This window comes from Corvus brachyrhynchos, unplaced genomic scaffold, assembly GCF_000691975.1.
Source record: "Corvus brachyrhynchos isolate BGI_N302 unplaced genomic scaffold, ASM69197v1 scaffold26, whole genome shotgun sequence".
Lineage (NCBI taxonomy): Eukaryota > Metazoa > Chordata > Aves > Passeriformes > Corvidae > Corvus > Corvus brachyrhynchos.
The window spans coordinates 1,664,464-1,689,136 of NW_008239324.1; the positions used below are offsets into that span (position 1 = coordinate 1,664,464).

General features: G+C 38.1%; 1 protein-coding gene across 2 annotated transcripts in view; it reads right to left on the reverse strand.

Annotated features, from left to right (window-relative positions):
• The window catches only part of CDH13 (cadherin 13), a 449,314-nt gene that overhangs the window by 171,106 nt on the left and 253,535 nt on the right, over window positions 1-24,673 (reverse strand). For both annotated transcript variants that reach the window (XM_008638691.2, XM_017741000.1), the window contains exon 6: window positions 17,488-17,632. In XM_008638691.2, the coding sequence (XP_008636913.1) occupies window positions 17,488-17,632 (145 nt within the window). The remainder of the gene's footprint in view (window positions 1-17,487; window positions 17,633-24,673) is intronic.

Consider the following 24,673-nt stretch of genomic DNA (forward strand, 5'->3'; position numbering starts at 1 on the left):
CATCCCCTGCCTTCTGCAATAAATGAGCTGCTTTCTACAGGACACAGTTGCAGCCCCCTGAACAGCAAGGAAATGAAGCCACACACCCACGGAATGGACACAGCCAGCACTGACCAATGAACCCTCACTGTGGCGTTTTCTGGCTTTTCTTTCAAGCTGTGATAATAAAAACCATTCAGGAAGGCTTTGTGAGATTAATTAACAGAAGCCAAAAAACCTGAACAGGCTCTAACCTTTCTAATTTCATGGTGTATAAAACAGAAGTAACACAGACCATTATCTCATAGGGAGAAACTCAAGACCTACAAAAGGTTTAGTAATTCTGAAATATTTATAGAGACAGACACAGTGAGTGTTACGTCACCAAGATCAGGAAAAGAGCAGCTTCTCGTGCTCATATGGAAACTGAACCTCTACACTGAGTTATATATTCTGCTTTTCTTCCTGTTTACCATTTCTCTTAATTTTATTTCACCTTCCTTTCCCCTTCATAACAGGTGCGTATAATGTCAAAAACTATATTAAAAATGAACAGAGTAAACTCAGCAATTTGTACTGCACTTGACATGTTGGGATATTATATAAAGGTATTTTTATAGAAAGAAAAACTTCATCTTGACTTTTATCTTTTCACTGCAAAATTGGGTGATTTTTGTGGTATCAACATTCATGCTTTTTTACCTAGTTTTGTATTTAAAGTAAAAGTAGATTTGCTAAAAACAAGCAAACTAAAAGCATACACAAGTGAAGTGAAAAGATCAAGTCAAAACCAAATCTACTCTTCTTCAAGTAAGACTTAGCCTGTTCAGTGGACACAACTACAGAATTTTTTTTCTCTGGCAAAACTAAAAAGGAGTATTCAAAACCATAAGATCAATTATCTTAATGAAATATAAGAATTAAAAGAAATAGATAGATGCAAAGAAATTTTCCCTTTTAAATTAAAAAATAATATTTTATAAATTCACAAACCTGTCATTCAAAACAGAATGGAAGATACTTGGTTCCCCTTTTTCCCTGATTTAAGATAAAAATATTCCTCAAGTTTGATAAAAACTCTGCAAAGTTTCAGGGATCAAACTGCAGATTTGAGATCCCAGCTGTTGTGCAGTGAAACAAGTAAATAAATGAGCAAACCAAACATGAATCAAGAGCACATGGAGAGAATTTGAACTCTTACTTCCCATTCCTTCATTTCACTTCTCTGTAGTACAACATGATCATTACAAGAATTAGGTGTCCATGATTCGGTAGGATGTGTTTTAAAAGTCTGAGTAACCAACCAAATGTTTACCCTTCCTGAACGAATCCATGACACACATCAAACCCAATTTCATGCCAAACGTTGACTTGGCTTTGAAAGTTGCCTTTAAGCTGATGACATCCAGCTGAGACACTCAGTTATCCTGGGGGACGGTCAGTTTAGTGGTGAGTGAGCATTTCACAGCTCCCACGGCTCACACTGGAGGATTCCTCACCCTCTGGAGCCACCGATTTCTTCCCACTGACTCTAGAGGGAAGTAGAGGACCGAGCTATGATGCACATCTCATGCATCACATAAATCCACCCTACAGCTCTGTCTATTTTACTGCCTCGTTGGGAAGGTGGTTGCAGAGGTTTGTTGATGTATGACCCCGCATCTACCACATTTTAAATTCTTGCCTTCTTTTTTTTCTTTCTCTTTTTTTTTTTTTTTTTTTGACACTGTTCTTTGAACATTTTTAAGTCTGAACTTTAGAATCTGGGGTTTGATGGCAAAGCTCCCAGTGTATTCCCCAGAAGCTGTATTTCACCTTGGAGTGAAAAACATTTTTAAAGAATAAAATCACCCCCAAACTTCTCTAAGCAGCTGTCTCAGTATTGCCTCTATTATAACAATAGTTTGTGCCAACATGACCATTTGGGTTTCGAGGGCCATTTAAAAAAACATTAGTAACTCATAAAATATCACATTTAAGGTATTACATCTTCCTCCAGAAATTAGAGGGAATTATTAATTCCCTGTACTTTTTTGCAAAATTCCACATGCTCTATTATAATAAACATTATAAAGATAACACTAGGTTCAACATTATTCAGCATTTAACAATTGATTTACATAATGTAAATATTAATGTAGCCTTGAGCACTGTGGGACTGAGGAATTCTAAACACTGTGCATTTCATTACCTCTAATATTGCAGCGAGTTACTTCCTGCAGGACACTTGGGAGATCCTTGGAGGGGTTCATATTGTGTATTATTATAATAAAATAGAGCATAAGCTTTTTAAAACTCAAAATATTCTCCTAGAACTACCTAAGAATCTCTTAATGATCCCTTTTCTATAGATTTTTATTTTCATTGTTAAAAGATTCAGGGCTACTCTTCATTGGAGTTCTCCCAAATGTGTTTTGGTTTATAAATCCCAAAGGTTTATGATTCTGTCCACAAGGTAACATGACTGATAGCAAGAAACAATGATTTTAATTTTCTTTTCCCCTCTATGCTGAGCATTTCTTTTTCAGACACAATTAGGAAAGGTAATAATATATAATCTACATACAAAGGAGTCAATATTTTTGCATTAACAAATATACTCCAACCTCTAGTGTGACCAGATTTCCCTCCCTGCTTTCTATCAGACCTACTACACACCTGATGCACTTTTTGTCAACCATCTCTGTTAACATCCCAAATAATAAAAGAATTTGTTTGATCTACAAGAGGTCATTTTGATGGTTTGTAATCATTTTTAAACTTGACACAGATAATGCAGAGTTATTTGTCTAACTCTGAAAGGAACCTCCAGAATTTGGAATACAAGGCATTTTATTTAACTATAATAAATATTAAATCTCAACCCCACAGTGGAAATTTATGAATTAAGATGTGTGTATATATACACACACTCCAGGTATGTGATGAGCACATCCAAACATCATCATTCACCTTCTCAAGCCAACAGAAAATATCTCCATAGCAACTTGCAGTTGCCAACTGTGGCAGCCATTCCCAGCCACGCAAAAATAGTTAATTGGCAAGCAAGGATTTATATTCTTGAAAATTAACTCAAAAATTCAAAAATAGGAGTTACAACTGCTATATTCTGTGTCAGTGTTCTCCCAGACTGGCCTGAAAAATTCAAGTAAACATGTAAAACTATAAGTGCTCAGCAAATTTCAGGAAAAATTAGGAATCAGTACCTCAGAGTAGCTTTCATGGGACCCATTCCCAAGAGTGATTTGCAACAAAAGACTCTGAATATGTATTTACATGAGCAAGAATGTATTTCAAAAAGTGCCATCTACCAACACACAGAAATACACATTTCTTGGCAGCTTATGGGCACTGAAGTTCTTAGTGTGTCACGGATCACAAGGTCACAACTCACATCAAAGCTGAGACTATCAAAGCCACTTCAGATATCCAAGATACTCTCCCGAAAATATTTCTTACACATTTAAAGAAAAAAGAATCACCCAAATCAGTACCCTTGAAGAAATAAATTAAACAAAAATAAAGTTACAAAATCCATCTTCTGGAGTTTGCAGTTTAACACATGAGAAAATACACAGCATATGTGATGCAGAAGAGGTCAACAGTGCTGTAAGGCAAAATTATTTCAATTCCTTCCTTATCCACATTAAGCCCGTGCCCTCATAGCTCTGAAGCACTCTGAGACTACTCCTCAACACGAGCCGTGACAGAAGCAGGGCAGGGTCAGAGAGGTGAGGAAACATGCAGCTCTGGAAGGTGTGAGGCATCCCAGATTTGCTACAGCCACGGGGAAAGAAAAGATACTACACAGAGATCAGAGAGAGGCCACGAAACAAAGCGTGGGTGGAATGGTACAAACACAGTGCCCACGAGAGACCTCCCCAGCTTCTCCTCATGGCTATCAGCCTCTGCAAACATTTCAGTGTTTGTGTCTCCACAGCTCTGGTAAATGGACAACTCAGTGGAGTGTTTATTTTTTCAGGTTTTCACTTTTTAATGCCCCAGGAAAATAAATAAACAAAACAAAACAAGAGGAAAAATAACACTTTTTTTCCCAGTCCTTTTTCAGTGGGGAAAAAAATTTGCAGTCGCAATTTTTGACCAGGACTTTCATTTCTTGAAAGTATCTCCCCCTTTGCACTACAAAGCAAAGATGAAAGGTGTTAATTTTTTAGCTACTGGATAAAAGCAACTGCTGCCTAAGGGTGGAAGTTGTACCAAATCTGCAGGAGATCTGTAAATGCATCTGTGGATGAAATCAAAATGGATCCACAGATTAAATCCTGCCACTTGCAGGAAGTAATTTAGAAATAAACTAGCTGGTTCTGGTTTTCTCCAAAATTTGACAGAAATGAGAATTTTGGGAGAGTGGGGAAACAAGCACCATTCTCAGCTGGTACATTCCCCTCAGCTTCCAGCTGTCCTGGGATCAGGATCATAAAGAATGAAAGGCAAAAGCTGGCAATTAATTTACACGCCTTTAAAACAAAAGTGAGGAGAAATGAGGCTTCCCCATCCCAAAAAGCTTTGTGTCCCTTCTCTCCATGCACTGATAGGAATGAAGAGACAGCCTCAGCTGCAAACTGACACATCCCACTAGGAAAACTGTCAAGGAGAGGAGGATTTAAGGACATTCCATGGCAATCACAAGAGCCATGTCTGCTGCCAAGGCTCTATGAAGCAGCCATGTCCCACTGTCGATCTCTGAAGTCCCCTCAGATCAGTCTGGGGAAAAAGTGTACTTTAGTGTAGGCTTGAGAAAGCAGAATAAAGTGAGCAAGTATCTGTGAGCAAAACTACAAAAAGTTTTACTGGACAACAAGTCCTCAGTGCTTAGCATCAGGCCATTAAAATTCTTGGCAGCAGCACACAGTCCTGGCTTGCCAATGGCCCACTTTCATGCAGCCTATTTTTGTTTAGAAAAAACCTTCAGAACATCCTGAATTTTAAACCTTTCTTCAAGCTATAATGATCAGGGAGATTAGCTCTGATCAGCAGTTTTAGGCCATATGTAAATTCAGTGTCCCTAGGCAGAGTAGCAAACCATGAAATACCCTTCTTTTCTCCCTTTGGCTGGCAGGAATAAGGAGGCTGCTCCACTGATCCTCATTAATGTTGGTCCACACCACCTATTTAGCATTCAACAGGTTGTAATGCCTGGGCCTATGAGGGACTAGCCTGCAGCTAAGGTATATCAGATTGGCAAGAGAAAAGCCACAATAACAAAGAAACCTTTACTTCTTTCAGTTTCTCTTAATTAACACTTTTTTAATGTTTTCACTTCTTTGGCTGCTGCAGCCCAAACAAATTTAGAAGTATTTAAGCAGCATCACCACTACCCATCCTCACAGCTTATGGAAAGGCTAAAATCTGTAAGCTGAGGAAGACTTTTTTCCTCTACTCCAGAGCACAGTGCTTAAAGCCCTCAGGGCACACCAAAGTAATACAAGGATGTACCAGCACTGAGTAAATATCACAACACTTTTTATGGAACAATATATTTAATATAGAGCCATGGTGGGCATAAACAAACTCCCTGCTACAGCCTGGGTGGGAGAGCATCTCTTCCTGGATGAGGTCTGAGAAAACAACCCCTGCCTTTATCAGGAAATTTGATCTAGTTTCATTTAGGAAAGAGACATCTCCATTCAGCAGCAAAACACTCTGAACAAAGGTTCTTTGAGAAATGGCTTCCAAATTGTGGTGCCTGGCAGGAGGTGGCGCAATCAGCAGCTGGGGATGTGTCTGTGCTGGGGCTGCTCCGGGCACAGCACGGACTCCTCTGCTCACTCTGCTTTGAAGGGAATGTTAATAATGCTGTAACTGCTGCTTTAATCTATGCAGTGATCCAGGAAAACATTCAGAATTTTGATGTCCTTCCCTTACACTTTCCAGTTGGAGTAGCTACTTGTAAAGAAACCAACAGACAAATTGTAATCTGCAAAGCAGGAAGAGGGGAAAAACAAAAGGCTTGCCTGCTTGCTTGCTTTCAAAAGGATTGTTCAGCTTGAAGGAAAAAAAATTTAAAAAAAAAAGGAAAAAGAAAAATGAGTTAAAACTTTATTCAATAGCAATGAAGCCTGAAGCTGATAATTTCAGCTTTCTGGGATACAGCTGTAGCAATGAGAAAATAAGAGCCCAAAGGATGGATAAACTATATTATCTTAACTAGCAAAGGCAAGCCTTCAAAAAATGAAATTGGAAAAGAGAAACTATACTATTAACTTCTTTTTTCTCTGGCTAAGAAAATACGAACAAATTTTCAATTCTTTAGTTCCCTCCTAGTAAGCCTGCAGCACACACCAAGCCTGCTGAAAGTGTAACCTCCCCAAATGAAACTGCCAAATAAGCAAGATTACAACAAGCCCAAGAGGCACGTCTATCTTTTGGTCTTATAATTATTTTGAGTACTGTAGGTTTTTTCTAACAGAAGCTATGATAGAGTTCAGCTTAAAATCGAGAAGGCAAAACTGTTTAAATTAAAAAAAGAAGAAGTTTGCAAAACAATGCTCGCGAGTGTGTCCAAAGAGTAATGTCTGCAATTTCATGATCCATTACCCTGTCTGTTAAAACATGCTGATGTGTCTCCACTGCTCCCATTTTCCATGGCCCTTGTCTTCCACAGCTGGGAACCCAGCTCCTGTGTCAAATTTTGGTCAATCAGATTTGGGGACCACTCATGCCATCTGTACAAAACGTTGACATAAGAGCAGTTCTGCCCATGTTACATTGGTTAAATCTATGGTAAACTTTGCTTGCTAAACCTGCATCTCTTTGATAACCTTGTACAGCAGTGCAAAATCCACTTGCTCCCAGCTACACCAGAGACATTTCAGTATCTCCATTAACAGAATTACATTATTTTAGTGTTATTTCTATTTTTTTGGTTTATATGAATATTCATTCAGTGTCTGGCCATTATTTGCCAAAAATTCTCAGAGTGGTTGTAGGGCATGAGCTTTCTCTCCAACACAATCTATCTGAGTAGTCCTTCAACTTGTTCATATTTTTGCAGCATTTGGCAGACCAAAACCTGAAACCAATTTACTTAGTTGCTGCTGGCACTGGAGTTACTGTGTCTGAGTGGAATGTAGACCCCAGATCCCAAGTACCCAGATCCCATTCTTCTGCCTTAAGACAATGAACTGATGTCTCTTAGCAGAAGAATCCCAAGCAAGTTCAATTGAAACGCATCAGTAGGATGCTCATTCGCTTTACATTCATCCTGGCTTCATCCTCGTAAAAAGGAGGGATAGAGATTTTTGTAGGGCAGATAGTGACAGGACAAGGACAACAGTTTTAAACAGAAGAAGGGCAGGGATAGATGGGATATTGGGAGGAAATTCTTCCTTGTGAGGGTGGTGAGGCCCGGGCACAGGCTGTCCAGAGAAGCTGTGGCTGCCCCATCTCTGGAAGCGTCCAAGGCTGGATGGGACTTGGAGCAACCTGGTCTGGTGGAAGGTGTCCCTGCCATGTGGAACTGGATGGGCTTTAAGGTCCCTTCAACCCAAACCATTCCGTGATTCCAGGGCTCGCTCAACCCCAGCCCAACCCTGGAAAGGTTAAAATTCCTCTGACTGTGGCACTTCCACAGCCTGTGGGAGGAAGAACCTATTCTTGCATACAGGAGGAAACTCTATAGTGTTTAACAGTTTGATTTGCTATTATGTGCTACTGCATAAGTTTTATTTTAATATCATGCAACTGCTGTGATTGCATTTTTATAATTGGTGCTCTGCCCCAGAGGAGAACTTTTTGAAGAGTAAAAAATGCTACCTAGGTGCTGACTCAGAGAATTTAGAGAGTGCTTTGGGTAGCAGTACTTAGGTATGAAGCTTTCCAGAAAAGGTGCTGCAGGTGCTAAAGAATTCAAACTGCCAGATCAATGACGTTAATTAATGGTTCATGCAATGAAATATAAAAGAAAATTAAGCTAGTGAATTAAATCCTGAAAGCAACATCCCATACAGAGTCAAGCTGAGATGCTGACACGCTTCTGAAGTTTTGTATATTCTAACAAACCCAGGGCTACATTATGGCCATATTCTGAATCAAAGAGCTCGTGGTGTAGCAGGGATGATTTTTGCTGTGCTAAATAGGGATAGTTGCCAATTTCATCTCCAAAGACTCGGATTTGTAGTACACAGGCTTTCAGCAATAGTGAGCTTGTATGAGTTTCACTGACATTCCTACATCCATTGATTTCACAACTTGCCAATCCCAGCTGACACAAGGAATTGCCATTTAAGAGCAAACCACAGAGGTCTCTCACTAGCACTCTCTTTCACTTCAGTGTTTCAGACGCCTTCCAAACTTCTCAGATACACCACAGGAGCACGGGGTTGATGGCAAGAAATGACAGATAAAAAACTTTTAAATAACACCTCTTTAAAAATTTAAAGCTCCTTTAAAGAGAGATACTGTATTTATAACTGTTAATGGTGAAAGAGAATGACTGTTCAAGAGATTCCTTTTTAATCAAACATCATGAAATTCAGATTGTAAAAACATACTGAGACCGGCAATATTTTCAAAGCCCAAAGGTTGTCACTACAGATGAGAGACTTCTGCTTGGAGCATCTTCATTTGTGACAAGTAAAAAGGGTTTGATGAAATGAATGCACAGAGTTGGGGGGGTTTGGTTGTTTGGGGTTTTTTTTACTTTGTTTTTTTTACTTTCCACCCAATAGGGGAAAAACATCTTTCTTATCTCCCTCTGCGAGATCGACTAAACTCTGCTTTTCTAAAGCCTATAGCAGCGAGGCCAAGCAATACAGTTTTCATGTGTGCTTAATAAAATTACACCCTCGAGTAGACAGGAAGAAAATTCATAATATATTAATTGAATGAGTAATCACATGACCCCATGGACAAGACCTGCAGTGTATTGCAAATTATTTCATTAATTAAAGTAGCTTTGTCTTGAGGTGTGTCTCTCAATTTCAAAACCATGCTAAAAATAAATTTCCCTGCCACATTTCCTGACAATGCTTTTGATGATTAAAATGAAATGACATTAAAAGTAGACTGTGCTCTTTACCTTTATAATGGAAATCATATTTTGTTTTTCTCTCAGCGATTCCACAGAGGAAACTGAAACATTTTCATCCAGTAATGTACACCTCCTTTCTCGGCGGTGCTATATGTTCTGCCATAATATTTGCATGGCAAATATTGCTATTTTATACATAATCACTTTTTTTATGTAATATTCCTGTCTGTTAAAACAATTATTAAATATTTCTAGTACTCTTAAAATCATGTTTTACCCACACTAATTTTTAGAATAGAACATTCTGCATAAGCACTCTGTTAAAAAACAGATTTGGAGCTGGGACAGAACTGTCCAAGAAAACTTCCACTACTGTCCCCAATATAATTCTTAGCACACAGTACTTTCCATTTTCAAATGACAAGTGGCTTTTAAGTATAATAAGTAAGGACTGAGGAAAAACCAGTTAAAATTATTTATCCAAGTTGTTCTCTACTTTTACTTTGGAATCAAAATTTATTTGCCTTCATATTATTGACTTTTACAAAATTGAAACCATGGAACCGAAGTCATGGCGCTTCCATTAAAAGAATATTCAATATATTTTACTGCTCTGTGCTTAAATCATAGTAATGATGAGCTACATTTTTATTCCCAAAAATCACTGTCTTGAATATGTACATGTTAATATTTTCTACAAAGCACATTCAAAAGACCTTTCTGCTGGAGTTTCCGACACGTACAAGCAGAAGATGGATTTAAAGCAAGAACTGTGAGATCTCACCTTCAACCTGTCTATCATATTCCCTAAGTATGATCCTAACAGCACCAGCTGACAGCACCTTTCCCCCTTTCCCTCCACAAGAAAGCCAATAATAAGCTTTTCAACATTACCTGAAAGCTCTTCAGGTACAAATGTGTCATCTTAAAATAGCTTCTCTTACTTACTTTCAAGCATGTTAGTGGTGCTCACCAGGAGGGCTTGATTTCTAAACATAAATGTAATTTTTGGTGGACAGCCATGGAAAACTGCTACACAGAAATAGTGCAACTGTGTGTGGAAATGAATAGTGGTGTGCAAAGGTGACATTTTCTGTATTTAACAGATGTGATCTGAATGAAGAAGAAGTCCAAGAATGTCTTTTTCTAGAAGTTGTGCTCAATGTCTGAAAGCCAAGCAAACTATTTTGAATATTGCTATAAAATACCACAAACTTCTCATACTGAAAAAATAGATTACTGTGAGGTCATTCTCACTAAGGTTTCCTTTCCTATTGCAATTTCTTTCACTCTTCCAAGGGTAAAATGCAACTTTTTTGACTTTATGGGATTACAGACTGCAATTTAAACCCCAAGAACTATATTTAATGGTGAGGAGAGAAAAACTGTGAGGGCATGAAATAAAGGGAAAAGTGAGAGAAAAAAAAGTAAAGAAAAATATGAACCTACAGTTTAAAAAGGACATCTCTTTTCTCCTTTTTCTGGTTTTGTTCTTAAAGACACTATCTATTTGATAATTTCTTTCAAATAAAATTGGGGAAATCAATCAGGTTAACCTGCAAGGGAATAAATAATCCTGCCATTGTGCAGTGGTGGCTTTTCCATTCACCTGTGTATCTCTCCCACAATGAAAGCAGGACGGCTCTGTCTATTGCCTGATGCTGGCAATGCACACTGAGGCAAATCCTGCCTGCAATGACACTTTATAGGCTTTTTTCCTTTGGCTCTTGGGGCAGTGGGCACAGCAGGGCCCTGCTGTCAGAGGGGACGATGTTCCTCAGCCACCACCCCTGGTGACACAGCCCTGGGATTGATGTCCAGCTCAGTGAGAGGACGAGGCGGGCGGGATGGGGCTTCAGGTGCTGCGTCCCTGCCACCAGCCTCAAATCATATCATCAATTTATGGCACATGATTGCAGGTTCTGGGGATTTATCAGCCTTCTCATGCACTTTTAAAGGGTCTGGATGAAATATGGTAGTGTAGATGCTGCCAGGCCCCTGACTCCTGTAGAGCCTGCAGGGCTGCTGGCCTGCAGAGAGGTGATGGCAAGGCAATATCCACAAAGGGTGATTTAGAAGTATATAAACACAAACTGAAGGTTTATATCACTAATAAAGCCTGCCCAGAGGGCTGCAACATGCTTTCTCCCTGCAGTCTGCCACACAGCCATGAGTTTTTCCAGATAATGCTATCCTGGCACTGCAGGACCTTTCAATAAATTGATTACATGGATGAGTTTATCTCATGTGTCCAAAATGCTTGGAGCTTTAAAGCTCATCCCTCTCTTTTCTGAGAGGACAGAGGGAGATGCAAAAAGCAGGTGCAAAAGCCCAGGTGCAAAAGCCTGGTAAGTAAATTAGTGCATAAATTTCCTTTTGCAAACAATTAGATCCCGAATTACACCCCAAATTACACAAATTCATTTGAGACCTTGTGTTCCAGTACCCAGCAAGGACTGCAGCATTTTTTAAAAAACTTCATTTGTTCTTTAATTAAGAAACATGCTTATTTTTATTTCATGAACCTGGGCTATAATGCAAAAGGAGCCAAAAAGCTCCAACCGTTGCTGTTTCCACTGCTCTGTGAGTGGAAGTGTGAGTTCTTCACCATATAAATTATCCAAGGCACAGAGACCACAATGTTTTTACAGCCTTTAACATCAGGCATTGATGCTGATCTGGCCATAAGAGTGATTTTTCGTGTATCTGGTGTGTAAGTATGGAAAAGCAGAAGAAAGCTCATTTTAGGAGGCGGGACAGTGAGCACACAAATAACTTGTACAGAAAGGCAAAGGGAATTTTCTGTCTGGGACTGAAGAGGGTGACTCATTCCCAGTCCTCCCAAGCTGGCCAGTATTTCAACCTGTGCACCTAAGCTGGTCTGGAGCCTTTCCTGCATTTAACATATTTCTGCTGGAAATCAGGACTAATTGAACCCTGGAGTGGGCTGCAGCCTCCTGCTCCCAGAGACTCCTATCACGGACCCAGGCTGAGCAAACTGCTAATTGCTACACATGAGATTATTTTAATTTCCTCCAAATGCACTGGTTTAACTGCACTTGCATACCTGGGAACCTGTTAATTACTTGGTAAGTGCTTTAATGGGCTACTCCTTTCAATTTCCAACAGGCAGATAACAGTGGATGTACAGCTTTGTCTGCCACAATAAAACAAATTATTAGTAAATACATATCTTTTCTTTCCATTCTGTAACTCAACACAGTAACTCAAATATACCAGAATCCCTACTAAAAGATCAAATAATATTTGTGTCTATATATACTCATCTCTCTGCAGTATATGCACATCATACATATATATAAAAATACATGTCTATACATGCACACAATAACCATATTCATAGACATCTGTATTTTATTCCACACAGATTTGAGAAAAAATTTCCTACTGGGATATACAAAGCAGCTGTGCATAATTAGCCTGGCTTCTGCTTGGCTTTGGCTTGGAAATTTAAATATTGACATTACAGATGTTTCTACCTAGTTCACATCCGTTACATTTACAGGGCCGATTACAAAGGATTTCAAGGCAGCGAGCAGAGTTTTGCTGAAATGCAGATGATTAGCCCTAAGAAAGGATGGCTGAAAGTTTGCCATCAGCAAGTTTTCAAGTCTGCCCAGAACTGCACACATCTGGAAGCAAAGGAACTTAAAAACTGCTCTGCTGAGTTACACCCAAAGCTGAGCATCCCATCTCCAGTAGGAAGGACTGGGGAAAAGCTGTGAAACAGGGTGATTTTAACAAAAAGAGAGTTTTGTGTATTCTTTAGCTTCCTTTGACTCAGAGGCTTCCTAACCCACAGCTTCATTTTAATTTATTCTTTTGTTTTCCACAAGAGCTCATAGCAGTAAGTTTCATAATTAAATATGTAACATTTGACATTTCAAATCTCCTCGAAATCAAAGTATTGCTGCGAGTGGTGCTGCTCTGAATCAAAAAACTTCAGGTTCAAACATTTAATTTTGAGATAGTTTTGAGGTGAATTTACTGAGATATTTCTGCTTTGCAGGTCAGATCTATAGATACTTCTAAGTTTCCTGCTGCAAAAACGCCGACTCAATAAAGCATCAACAAATAAACATTTATGCAGAACACAGTAATTTCTGTGACAAAAAGACTCAAGTGTCACCTTAACCCTGGTGCAGGCAGAATCAGAAGACTGGAAAACTCCAGATTCTACTTTTAGCCATATAACAAGATATGATATCCTTTACTATCCTTTTCTAATGGCTCTTTTTGATTTTTTTTGATTTTTATTTTTAATCTTTCAGCAAAAAGTCGACTTGTAAAAACACCCTTTGATTTTCCTCTGTCCCGTGGGATTTATAGATCAAAAGAAAGAAGAAGACTTTGAGACTTCACCAAATTCAATGCAATTTGATTCATTTTACAGCTTTGGTAACCTTCTTCTGCCACAGGCTAGCGAGGATTGCAAGGAGCAGATAAAGAGACTCTGAAAAGCTGTACCATAATATTTGAAATGTATCAAAGCCGGCAGCAGGTGTGTAAAAGTCAATGATGCCATATTTATTTTTGCCACTTTGCTAGGCCAGCCTGCCTGTTGTTTCCCTTTCCTGGACTCTTTTGACTCCATCTATCATATACAATCCCATTTCTATTAATTTATGTACTAAACTTGTTGTTAGGTTAAGTATAAAAAAACAACAAACCAACCATCCTGGCAAGTTGTTCCCGATAAAAAGGCACCATTTCAGCACCAGTTTTCATTTACCTGAACCACTGCACTATCTTCCAGTGCAGAGCTACCAATGATACTCAGCCCCTTTCTCATGCTTTATCCATCTCTACAAATTACTATTTTATGATACTGAAGGACCCTCTAGGCTATTCTTCTTAATTCCTTCTGTTTCCTCTCTAAATGTCTCCAAGTGTCCCTTTATTTCCAGCAATTATTTATAGACATCTGTCAGTCCAGGCTCCTTGGCTGGAATGCAATGGATCCAGGCTATTGTGCAGCATAGAAAACAAGTTCTTTTTTTTAAAATGCAATTCTCAAGCAATTTTGCTAAAGCACTGCAGTTAAGATTTTACCCCACTGGGTTTGCAGCATATGGTTGTAAGTCACATCATGTCAAATGTGTTTAAAATAATTTCTGTTAAGTGCCTCTAGCAAGAGAAATGAGGTGGCTGCCAAGTTCATTTAACCCTCCTCCACTTTCCAACCTTTAAAGAGTGAGACATCCAAATGTTTCTGCCTGCCTATGGAATCCACTGGGTTGGAGTCACCCTCATTAATGTGCTGAGGTGAGGCTGCTGCAAGACACAGGTCCTCAACCCTTGAGCTGGCAGCTTGAAAAATCAGAGATCTACAGGAAATAAACTGGGTCATAACTCAGAAAACAAAAACATGAGAAATCAGCAGTACAGCGAACACAAAACCCATTACAGTCAGTCCAAAAATTGCCATCAGTGTCACTGAATCAGGCTCAGCCATTATTTTCCTGGTACATATATGCTGACTGCAGCCTCATGCAGAAATGAGATCTGGTATAAATAAAAAACAACAAATCAAACTGGTTCCTCTGTCTTCAAACAGTTTCTACTGGCCTTCCAATGTGTTTATTTATAATAAATAGCCTCCAAGTTTGCAGTTCCTCCAGGAAAAGACATAATAGAAATCTCAGTACATCTGTGGTCACTTTAAGCACATGCTTAAGCGTACTTTTGTTAGGATTTGACTCTGGGCTATTTTCAGAACCATGACAATTCTCCCTGAAAAGAGCTAATTTACTGTAACTAACTATATTATTAAATTTCCCTAGGAACGATATATCAAGAAAGAAATCTGTAGCAATACCACCTAGCAGTCACATATTTTTATCATTAATTATAAGATCTGGCAAGCCCTAGCTTGAAATTCAGATGAATACTCACTGTAATCCACTTTATATTCTTAGTAATTATAGGCAGGTATTTTTGCCTCTCCAGAAATGTGATGGTACATAAATTGTAGCTGTCCAAATAACCAGTGGTGTTTACCGTGAGTTTGAAAATCACACACACAAAAATGTGAATGGCCTTAGTGACATGAAAAATCTATTTAAACACCATCCAAACCATCCTCACTGGGAATGTGCTCAAAAGACTCTTTAATTATTCATAGCCAGTTTAAATAAATACAAAAATTGCACACTGTTTCCATGTTTTCTTCAGTTTTGGTGGATTTATACCTGTCTCCAACAGCAGAGAAATGAGGGTTCTTAAAAGGGGCGTGGCACATTTCACTGTAATTTCTATGTTGTTCCCTAACTAAGGAATTAACCTTCAAATCATTAAGGAAGAAAAAAATCACTTTGTAAAACAATAAAAAGCTGGAAAATGTATCTTAGAGAAACACCAAGAAAGTCTAATGCTTTTATTTTTTTTTAATTGAGATTTATATATTTACATTTTTGATGCTCCAAGATTTATTTAGCAGTAATTCTCTGATATTGCTGATGAATAGACAACACCGAAGTTTAATTTTAGAGTGAATAAATGAGTGGAAAATCACTAGAGAATTCCATTGGGTTTGTGACTGATTAAATTATGGCCTGACAGGAAAACACACAGGAACCCTGTAATCAATAATTTAAAGTAAGATTATATTATCTGAATGCTTTAAAAAGGCCCCCAAATCCTTCAGGTGAGTTTCACAGTCCAGTATATTTGCATCTTTCTCTACATAATTGTGCCTCTCTCATGCAAATATTGGAATCCATGGAAATTTACACTTTTAACCAGGAAACATCAAGGCAAATCCTAGATACCTACTTGAACATTTTTTATTTTTAGCAGAATTCAGTGAGTGGGTTTGATTCAGAGCTTGAATGAAGGAAGGTGGTTGTGATAAAAGGTTATGCATCCAATGCAAAGCCTTCCTTTTGCAGCTTCAAAAATGAAATGCAGCACAATTGCAATCCAAAGGGAAGGATTCAGGAATCTCACATGCAAACACATCAAGATTTCTATCAAGCTGTGCAGTGCAACCTTTGATTCAGAACAGCACGACAGCTGGTGGGTCCCTTCCAGCTAGGAATATTCTCTGATAATCACTGTGATAAAATAGCAGAGCCTGATGAATAATTTGAAGATATGTGCCGTAAGTTGTGAAGAACTATAGAAAACTGATGTAAACACAGGGAAATCTTGGCTGAGTGGGTGCCATCTGCATAGAGAGCTGTGACTGATTCCAGCCAACCCTGATTCTACAGGTTCAATTGTGCACAAAATAATTTTGCAAGCATTGGTGCTTTTGACACCAGGCAAATGAGGTTATGAAGTTTAATGTGATGAATACCAGGAGGGAAGGGAGGGAGGGTAAGGAAAGGAAAGTTGAGAAAAATTATTCAAACTTTGGTGAATGGGAAAGACAATCAAAATGCTAAATGATACCTGGGTCAATACAAAACGGCAATAGGAGAAAATGGATGAAACTATTACAGAAGAATTCACTGGAATCTGGGCTGAGAAATATCTCTACTGAATCAGAAGTATAAACTTCAACATAAGGAGCAGGAAAAAAAGGAAAAGCAAGGAGAGTTTATGGATCATAAAAAAAAAGAATTGCCAGCTAAAAACTGTACTACAACAGAAAAGAGTGTTCCACTGGCAGCCATACTCTCAAATCTGAAACATTTCTTGTTTGACAGAAAAGAACATCAATATCTTCATTACATGCTTGTCACAAGTGAGGTAAATAAACATTTACCTCGAAATTTTAATCTGTTGAAGGAGCAGCTCATAATGCATTTCACACCCACAGGTTTTTAAACATGGAGAACTCCAGATCCCCATGCAAATGAAAATGCAAAATTCACCAGAGAGATCACATGATATAAGTTAAGAGTTAACTTGGATGGTTGTACCCACAATAAAATTTGAAATAATATTTTATTGTAGAATTTCCTCATCAGACAAAATCAACAAGATATTTAATCAGAACATTTTCATTACTAACTTTAACTATCAACGTGGTTTTGTTTTGTTGCAACTGTTGTGTCTGCATTTACATCTGTTTATCAGCATTGTTCAGTATTTCAATCTACCCTACAATATTAATTTATTCATAATGTGTTTTCCATTTGTTTGTGTTATTTACTAGACTTATGTTACATAAACAAATAAAAATAACCCTTCCAGTACCTAAACTTACAGAAAAAAAGGTGAAATTCCCACTCTGCACAGATTGTACATGTTACTTGGTTTGAATCTTAATCATATCCTATTTGGTGATTCCAGAGATTAATAAAAAATATGAACCTATATCAAAGCTCTTATTTCCAAATAATTTCTCTTTTTTTATCCTTTTTCTTTTTTTTTTCAGTGCAGAGTCTCGACTGTTTTGCAAAAATCATTACCTGCTGTCCTAAAAGCGTTCTGTTCAGTGAGCCACAAAATCAGCAAGAAAACTCCTGCGATGTGATGATAACGCATTTATCAAAAGAGAATTTGTTCAGGCACTATTTACTGAGCTGGGACTGGCATGGACTCACCTGTGGCAGATCCCTCCATGACATGACCAACGTAGGGGCCCTCTTTGAACATCGGCCTGTTGTCGTTTTGATCAATGACTGAGATATCCAGGCGGACTGGACCGTCAATGGCTTTCCCGTTCATATCCACGACCTCGACTTCCAGCTGTGTGAACAGAAAAAGGAGTAAAGTCATGAGTTAGTAAAGTCATGAGTTCACTGTCACAGTGAGGAGAGAGTAAGAAAATAGCTCTGATCAATGTTGCTGTAGCCAGACCCTGCCAAAGACACCACTTGCAGCCCATTCTTTGGACCAGGCTCAGAGCAGATTTCTCCTCTAAGCAAAAGAGAGAGACAGACGTACATTCAAACTGAGATACCCCTTGGCAGCTTGAAAATGCCATATTGCCCAAAGAATGAATAGACTAGAGCTTAAAAAAAAACCAAAAAAACCAAAAAAAACCAAGACCCCTTGCAAATTTGATAGAAATCATGTGAAGACTTGGTTAGAATTTGATTCTTTACTTTTACCAAGCACAGTGGACACTTACAGGACTATCATGGTAGAATTGACATTAATGCTCACCCAAAAGCCTTTTTAAAAACAAAGAGAAAACAAAACAAACACACAAAAAAAGCAGGAATAAAAGGAGACATTTAGGTGTTTTCTCAATGGTGATGGCATGAAGTGTTTGTTAGGCCATTTTCAGAGTTCTCTGGGTTTTCTAATCAGATATGGAAGACTGAAAGAACACCTGCAGTCTCAAACAAGCACACACTCACATCGCCTGTAGAACACAAAGACGACATATGCAACTGAAGGTTTGTTTAGGACTTTACTTCCAAAAACTGGAGGGAAAAATCCTGTTGTAGATCTCAACCCTCCAAACCATGTGCAGTGCAAAGTCCCAATGAGTCAGCAGGGCAAACCACATCAAAACTTCTTAAATAAGGGAGAAATCAATTTAGATTGCAACAGTGTGCTATACCTGCAGCTCTCTCCCCTCACAAGAAATCAATAAAATACAGAAATAAACATGTCTGAGACACCACTATCATTCTCACCTGCCCTCCCCATCCCCAGACTCAACTCTTTAATGGAGTTAAGCCAGCCAGAAAATGAACCTGAGCTCAGACGTTAATATCACTCTCTCCCAGTCTTTCCCTGAGAAAGTGGTGCCAGCAGGGGCTGGAAGTCTCTGAGTATTTTGTTTATACTGTTAATTTATTCTTCATTGCCCTGTCTTATACCTGCAAGTTATTTATAACTTAGTGATAAATCCTACTGGGAAAGAAATAGGTCAGAATCCTAATTCCTTATTAAAATGGATAGCTTATTATCACCTCTCTCTGTGTTTTGTTATGCTTATAAATACCTTCCACTTTTTAAATTCAGTGTGTTGGGTGTGAGTAGGAGCATTTGTTATGAGTAAGATTCCTACTTACAGGCACTCTTTGTAAATAGTGCCACAGTCCATTTTAACATCTACTCACTGCTTATCCTCACTTGTCTAGGAATTGTTCTTGCAAGACTTTCCCAAGCCTTACTTTTTATTATATGGCTTAACTGTTTAAAGGCAGGCAAATATCCTGATTGGAATGATTCCCATAGCTTTGGCACAGATTAATCTTTCTGGGGGAAACTGCCCCTTCAGCTCCCAGGCTTGTTCAGCTCTGAACTCCAAAGTCAATGCAGGAATCTTGGATGGCTTGGGATGTGATGGGGACTAGGAAGGGAAAAGCAGTTCCATTCCTGAACTGCATTAAAGTCAGACACCGTTTTAGCTACAATTGGAAACTGCTGACAAAACGGATCATAAAATAGTTTGGCGTGGAAGGGACCTTTAAAGTTCATCTACTCCAACACCTTTCACTGGACCATGTTGCTTCAAGTCCCATCCAATCTTGCCTTGAGGCTTTCCAGGGATGGGGCAGCTACCACTTCTCTGGGCAAGACATGACAGTGTTTTACCACCCTTGTTGTAATTTTCTTTTCCTTATATCTAGTCTAAATCTGTTCTCTTTTAGTTCAAAACCATTACTCTTTGTCCTATCAAACAGGCCCTGCTAAAAGTTTGTCCCCAACCCTCTTATAATCCCCTTTAAGGTACTGAAAGGGGCTCTCAGGTCTTCCTGGAGCCTTTTCTTCTCTGGGCTGAACACCCCAACTCTCTCAGCTTGTCCTTACAGGAGAGGTTTTCCAGTCCTGTGCTCATTTCTGCGGCCTCCTCTGGAGCCACATATCCACGTTTTTCCTGTGCTGAGCACTCCAGAGCTGGACACTTCATCATAGTAAAAACTGACTCATCAAAACTATAATTATTGCTTTGGGAAGTGCAAGAAGAACAATATTTCTCTGTGAAATTCCAGCAAATAATTTTCAAATTCAAGATAATTTGCTCTTAATCTATCTCTCAGTATCAAGTGACTGTGCTGTTCATTGGAAAGAACAAAGGCTTTGCTAAATTTAAAAAACTACTTCAGCTGCTTTATCAAAATTGTAAGTAATTTAAAACAAAGGCTGATATAACACTAGTTTTTGGGGTTTTTTTCTCAGACTTTCACAGATGAAGGAAAAGAATAAGAGATTCTTATTAACCACTGAAATAGAGTTACTTTATCTTTGCCAAGTCCACGGTATCTGAGAGCAACTGTCCAAAAAATTTGGCATGACAGGTCTGTAGGAACAGTTACATGATCTCTTCTTCATTTTTATTAAGATGACCAAGGACTTTATTTTATTAATCTTTGTACAATAGTTTTCAAGCCTGTCCTAAGCATTATGAATTAACTCACCAGCTCCTTTTAAACCCATTCTTCTACAATGTTTTCAAAATAAAAGCCTGCAGCGCTGAAGTTACGACCACCTATCTTTATATGACCAGTTTGTGAAAGATGTCTGTTATCTTATCTTGCTTCCCCATGAAAAACCAACAAATTTTAAAAAAGTCCATAAAATCTGCTCACAAAATAACAACAGAAGTGTATTGTTATTTCCAAAAACCCCACACACGCAAGTGAGAAAAGCATTCAAGTAAAAGACAATATTGGCACTTTGAACATCCTGTAAACAAAACCAAGTGGAAAACTAGATTGTCCTAACCAACAGAACCGTGAGATTTCAGTCTTTCAGTGCAGAAGGCAAGAAAGACTTTCTGGTTTAAATGTAAAACTTGACTGATGTATGAAAGATACTGAATTAATTCTTTTGATACCAAGAAATTGTGATGGTACATTCAGAAAGGATCTAAGTTCCTACCTGAGTATAACAATGCAGCTCCAAGGACAAGTGCTCAGCATAAGGGCAGATTGAAAATAAACCAACCTGCAGAGTTCTGTAGTATTTATTTAGTGAAAAACTGATGCTTTCCCAATTAAAAGTTATGGAGTTTTGTTCATGGGGATATAAAGCAGATGGTCCCTTCCAACCCAAACCATTCCATGATTCTATGATAACGATGAAGTTATGTTCACCATAATCTAACCAGTGATTTTCAGGAACTCTTGAGGCTAAATCCCAATTTCATTTTTGACACAAGTGTACATTCAAACTACAAAGGATAATCAAGGCTTTAGGAGAAATTTTACACCTCACAGCACAGAACTCCATGATCAGATACAAAGCAGACTTTGGCTGTTGCCTGTGATATAGCTCAAAAACACTGATCAAATTAGGCACAGCAATGGAATAGGGGAAAGCAATATAAACCCCCAAACTGCAGGCAGTAATAGATTTCATCCTTTCTAGAAAACTCCTGCTAAACCCTTTCCCTTCTCAAAATGGATTGTTTCTAGACTTCCCATCCAATTTCCCTCAGCATATCCAAAGCCAAGATCTTTCACCACCCCAAACATAATGATCTCATCAGAAGTTAAGCTTATTCAAAGTTGCTCATTTTAAGCTTTCTGCTTTATTTTAAATAGTCTTGAATCCTTTCTACACTGCAGTCAGCAATAACATTCACATGAAAAGATAACCAGTCTCGTTCTTAGCATTACTTCAAGTAATTTCAGAGGTTTCTCTTCACAGAAGGGTTGTTTTCATTCATTTATTGCTTTTGGTGAAACGATTCTGGAGAGCCACCTTCCTTCTCTGCATATAAATGTCTATTTTCCCTTTGCAGCCACCCAGCCAATGGCCCACACAAAATTACATCATAAATTTGGATTTCATAAGTAAATCTAGAATATCTTTTAGTGCTTAATTATCTTCAAAGCCTAAGACAGGCTATTTAGTCATTACCTGCCATCTAATTTTAATTTCCAATTTGTTGCCCCTAGGTATGCTTCTCATGGAATTTTTCCATTTGTTTCAACAGGTGGTTTTTCTACTTGTTCCTCATCCCCAGCTTCACAGGAGCACTGCACCATCCAAGAGACTGCTACACCACCACCTGCCCCACCTCAGTTATTCTAATCACTGCTGGATTTATTTATTGATAAGATTAATTATTGAGAATAAATACTTGTTGGTTTTATTTATCATCAATTTTGAAGTGTGGATTGAGAGTAAGGAAAGGCAATGGACTTATGGATCTTTCATACAGGCAATTTCCTGGTAAGAAAAGAAAATTTGGCCACCTCTGGGTCATAAAAAGTAGTGAAGAAATTTTCTTTATAGTGAAAGGTTGTAGAAAAATTGTATGCAATTACCTAACACAACCCAGAGAAGACAATAATTCAGACAAAGAGAAACTAATTACAATTAAATTTTCCTGATTTAAGAATATGAATAAAACATGAGCCAATTTTTATATTGCTCCTTAAGAGATGGAGGGAGAGGATGCAAAACAAAAACACTCTGCTTCTCAGAGGTAAGAATAACTCTACCTCAAGTAGAAGACAGGGTATCGATCACCACAGCACAACTGCACAGATGATGGCAAAAAGCAGCACCATTACCTGCAATTAGAGGGTTTAACTTGGCAATCAGAGTTAGAGCCAAGGTGGAAAGGGATTAATTAGCCATGTAAATACTCCAGGAGTATCTTCCACAGGCTTTATCTTGCATCCACCCAAGGACTGTTGGCGTGTGAAAACAAAGATATTGAACATTTCCTGTCAGTTCATGTTCGGCACAGGGACTTTGGGAAGCTTAAAGTACCACCCCAATGATTACAGGGATCATTCTACTCCTCCTTCCATTTCTTACTCATGAAGATAAGAGGTGAAAAAGCAGCATCTTTGCTTTTATTTTAAGAAGGGTGCTTGTCTTTATTAGAAATGTTTTATCTCTAATATCTTCCGTTGGAGAAACACTACTGGAAGAAAACATAGAGCATTAGAGAATTTCCTGAATGCAGATGTTCCTTTACCCTAAGCTGTAAAGTATTTTACAAAAATGTGGGAAAAATATGCAATGACACATCAAACTACAGCAGTTCAGCAGCTCTGCACCAGGTAAAAAGCTGAAGAATTTCAGCAAGGACCTCACTAAAATAAAAGCCTGCTCTGGCCTATCTTAATCCTAGAATTACACTGCAGTTATACATAGTTCCTGTTTTCCTAGCACAAATATCTCTTAACTGTGTACATAAATTAAACAACATTTTTTTAAAAAGCCCAAGACTCCTATCTCTCCAAGGTGACGGGGATGAATTCTTCAGTAAGTCACTTCATCTCCTTTGATCACTTCAGATGCCAAGGTTTGTAGACACATTAATAGAAATTTTATGAAAAGAAGGAGGAATTTAATATTATAAACAGTGAAATAGGTGCTTTTATCTCTGGCTTTTAAGGCAGTGGTCTTAATACTTTAATAATTAGTCACATCAGTAGACTGAAAGGTCAGGGTCTACATTACATTTTAGTTTGTGAAGCGTAACATGGCAAATTCTGCCAAGGTTATACAGTTTGGACTAAAAAGAACCATTTACATTTCCAGAGCTACAGTTGCATCTGAACCTGTCAGCAAGGGGGTTTATCTGTATGTGACTGTCAAACCAACATTCCCATGTTATTTCAACTGGTTTTTCTTTAATAAAAAACCAGCACAAGTCAAGAACCTCTTAAAGCCTTAATTAAATAATAACTTTCTGCACATTTTCCACATTAGTTTTTTGTGCAGTACGTCTCTCTAACGTTCATCTTCCCTTGAAGGGAAGCACAAGGACATTTTCTTGGCCAGTTTACAGTCAGTACAGCCCAGCTCCAAAGGTTCCTTGTACCTGCAGCTCCTGTTGCTTTGAGATAACATCAGACACTTTTTCCACTAGAAAACCTGGCACTGGCAATCCAGGAAAGCCACAATATTCCTAGAAAACGCCATCAGTGGAATATGCTCACTGCTGCAAAATGAAGCTAAAATGCTATACATTTAATATTTTTTAGTTTTAATATATTAAACTGCTCCATAGCTCTAAATTAAGCAATTATGAGTTAATTATCTAATTGAATGTATATTCTGTGCCACCATTAGTGTCACAGGAAATGCATTTTCTTCCCCAGCTGTGTCTCTGAATCACAATATTGCTAAAAAAGGTGCTGTTTTCTTGTACAGCTTAAAGTCTGAATTTTTTTCTCTGCTCTGAATATAAAATAGACCCTTTCCCATGAAAAAAAAATCACAGAGGAGGAGCACAAAAACCCCAAAACTATAGAGAATGATGGCATAAACTGCAGAAAAAAAAATAATAAAAATATAATCATAGAAAGCTTATACCAAAATGAACTCTTGACTTTTCTGCACACTAAACCCAATGCCAAAAATTATTTTGATGTTTTCACCTCATTAAAATATAAAATAAACAATTTGGGATTTTGTAGCAGCTTTTTATATGTCAACTGAAAAAATAAAACCACAAAATGTATAACTTAAGCTCATATTTTTTACCACCTATTCCTCAGGTTAGTTTTTAAGTTATAAAACCAAAGCTGGTCAGCAAGCAGAAATTGATATTTTCAGGAAAGTTTTATGTCAGTTTGGAGCAGACAAGATATACTTGTGAGTCCTTGTGACTATTATTTTAAGACTTCTGATTTTTAACGTTTAAATATTCATAATAAAAATTCTTTGAAAAGATTCCTTGTGATATTCACAGAATATTTGAGGTTTTATATACTATCAAATACTAGTAACCAGCAACTTCCCAAAGCTTCAGCCCAACTTTTGCCCCAGATGTATCCCTTTAAGCCCAGTCCCTCTGTGAAATGTCCCTGTCTAGGACACAACACTGAAGAGTCAGATTGCATGAGAGAAAACTGGCTT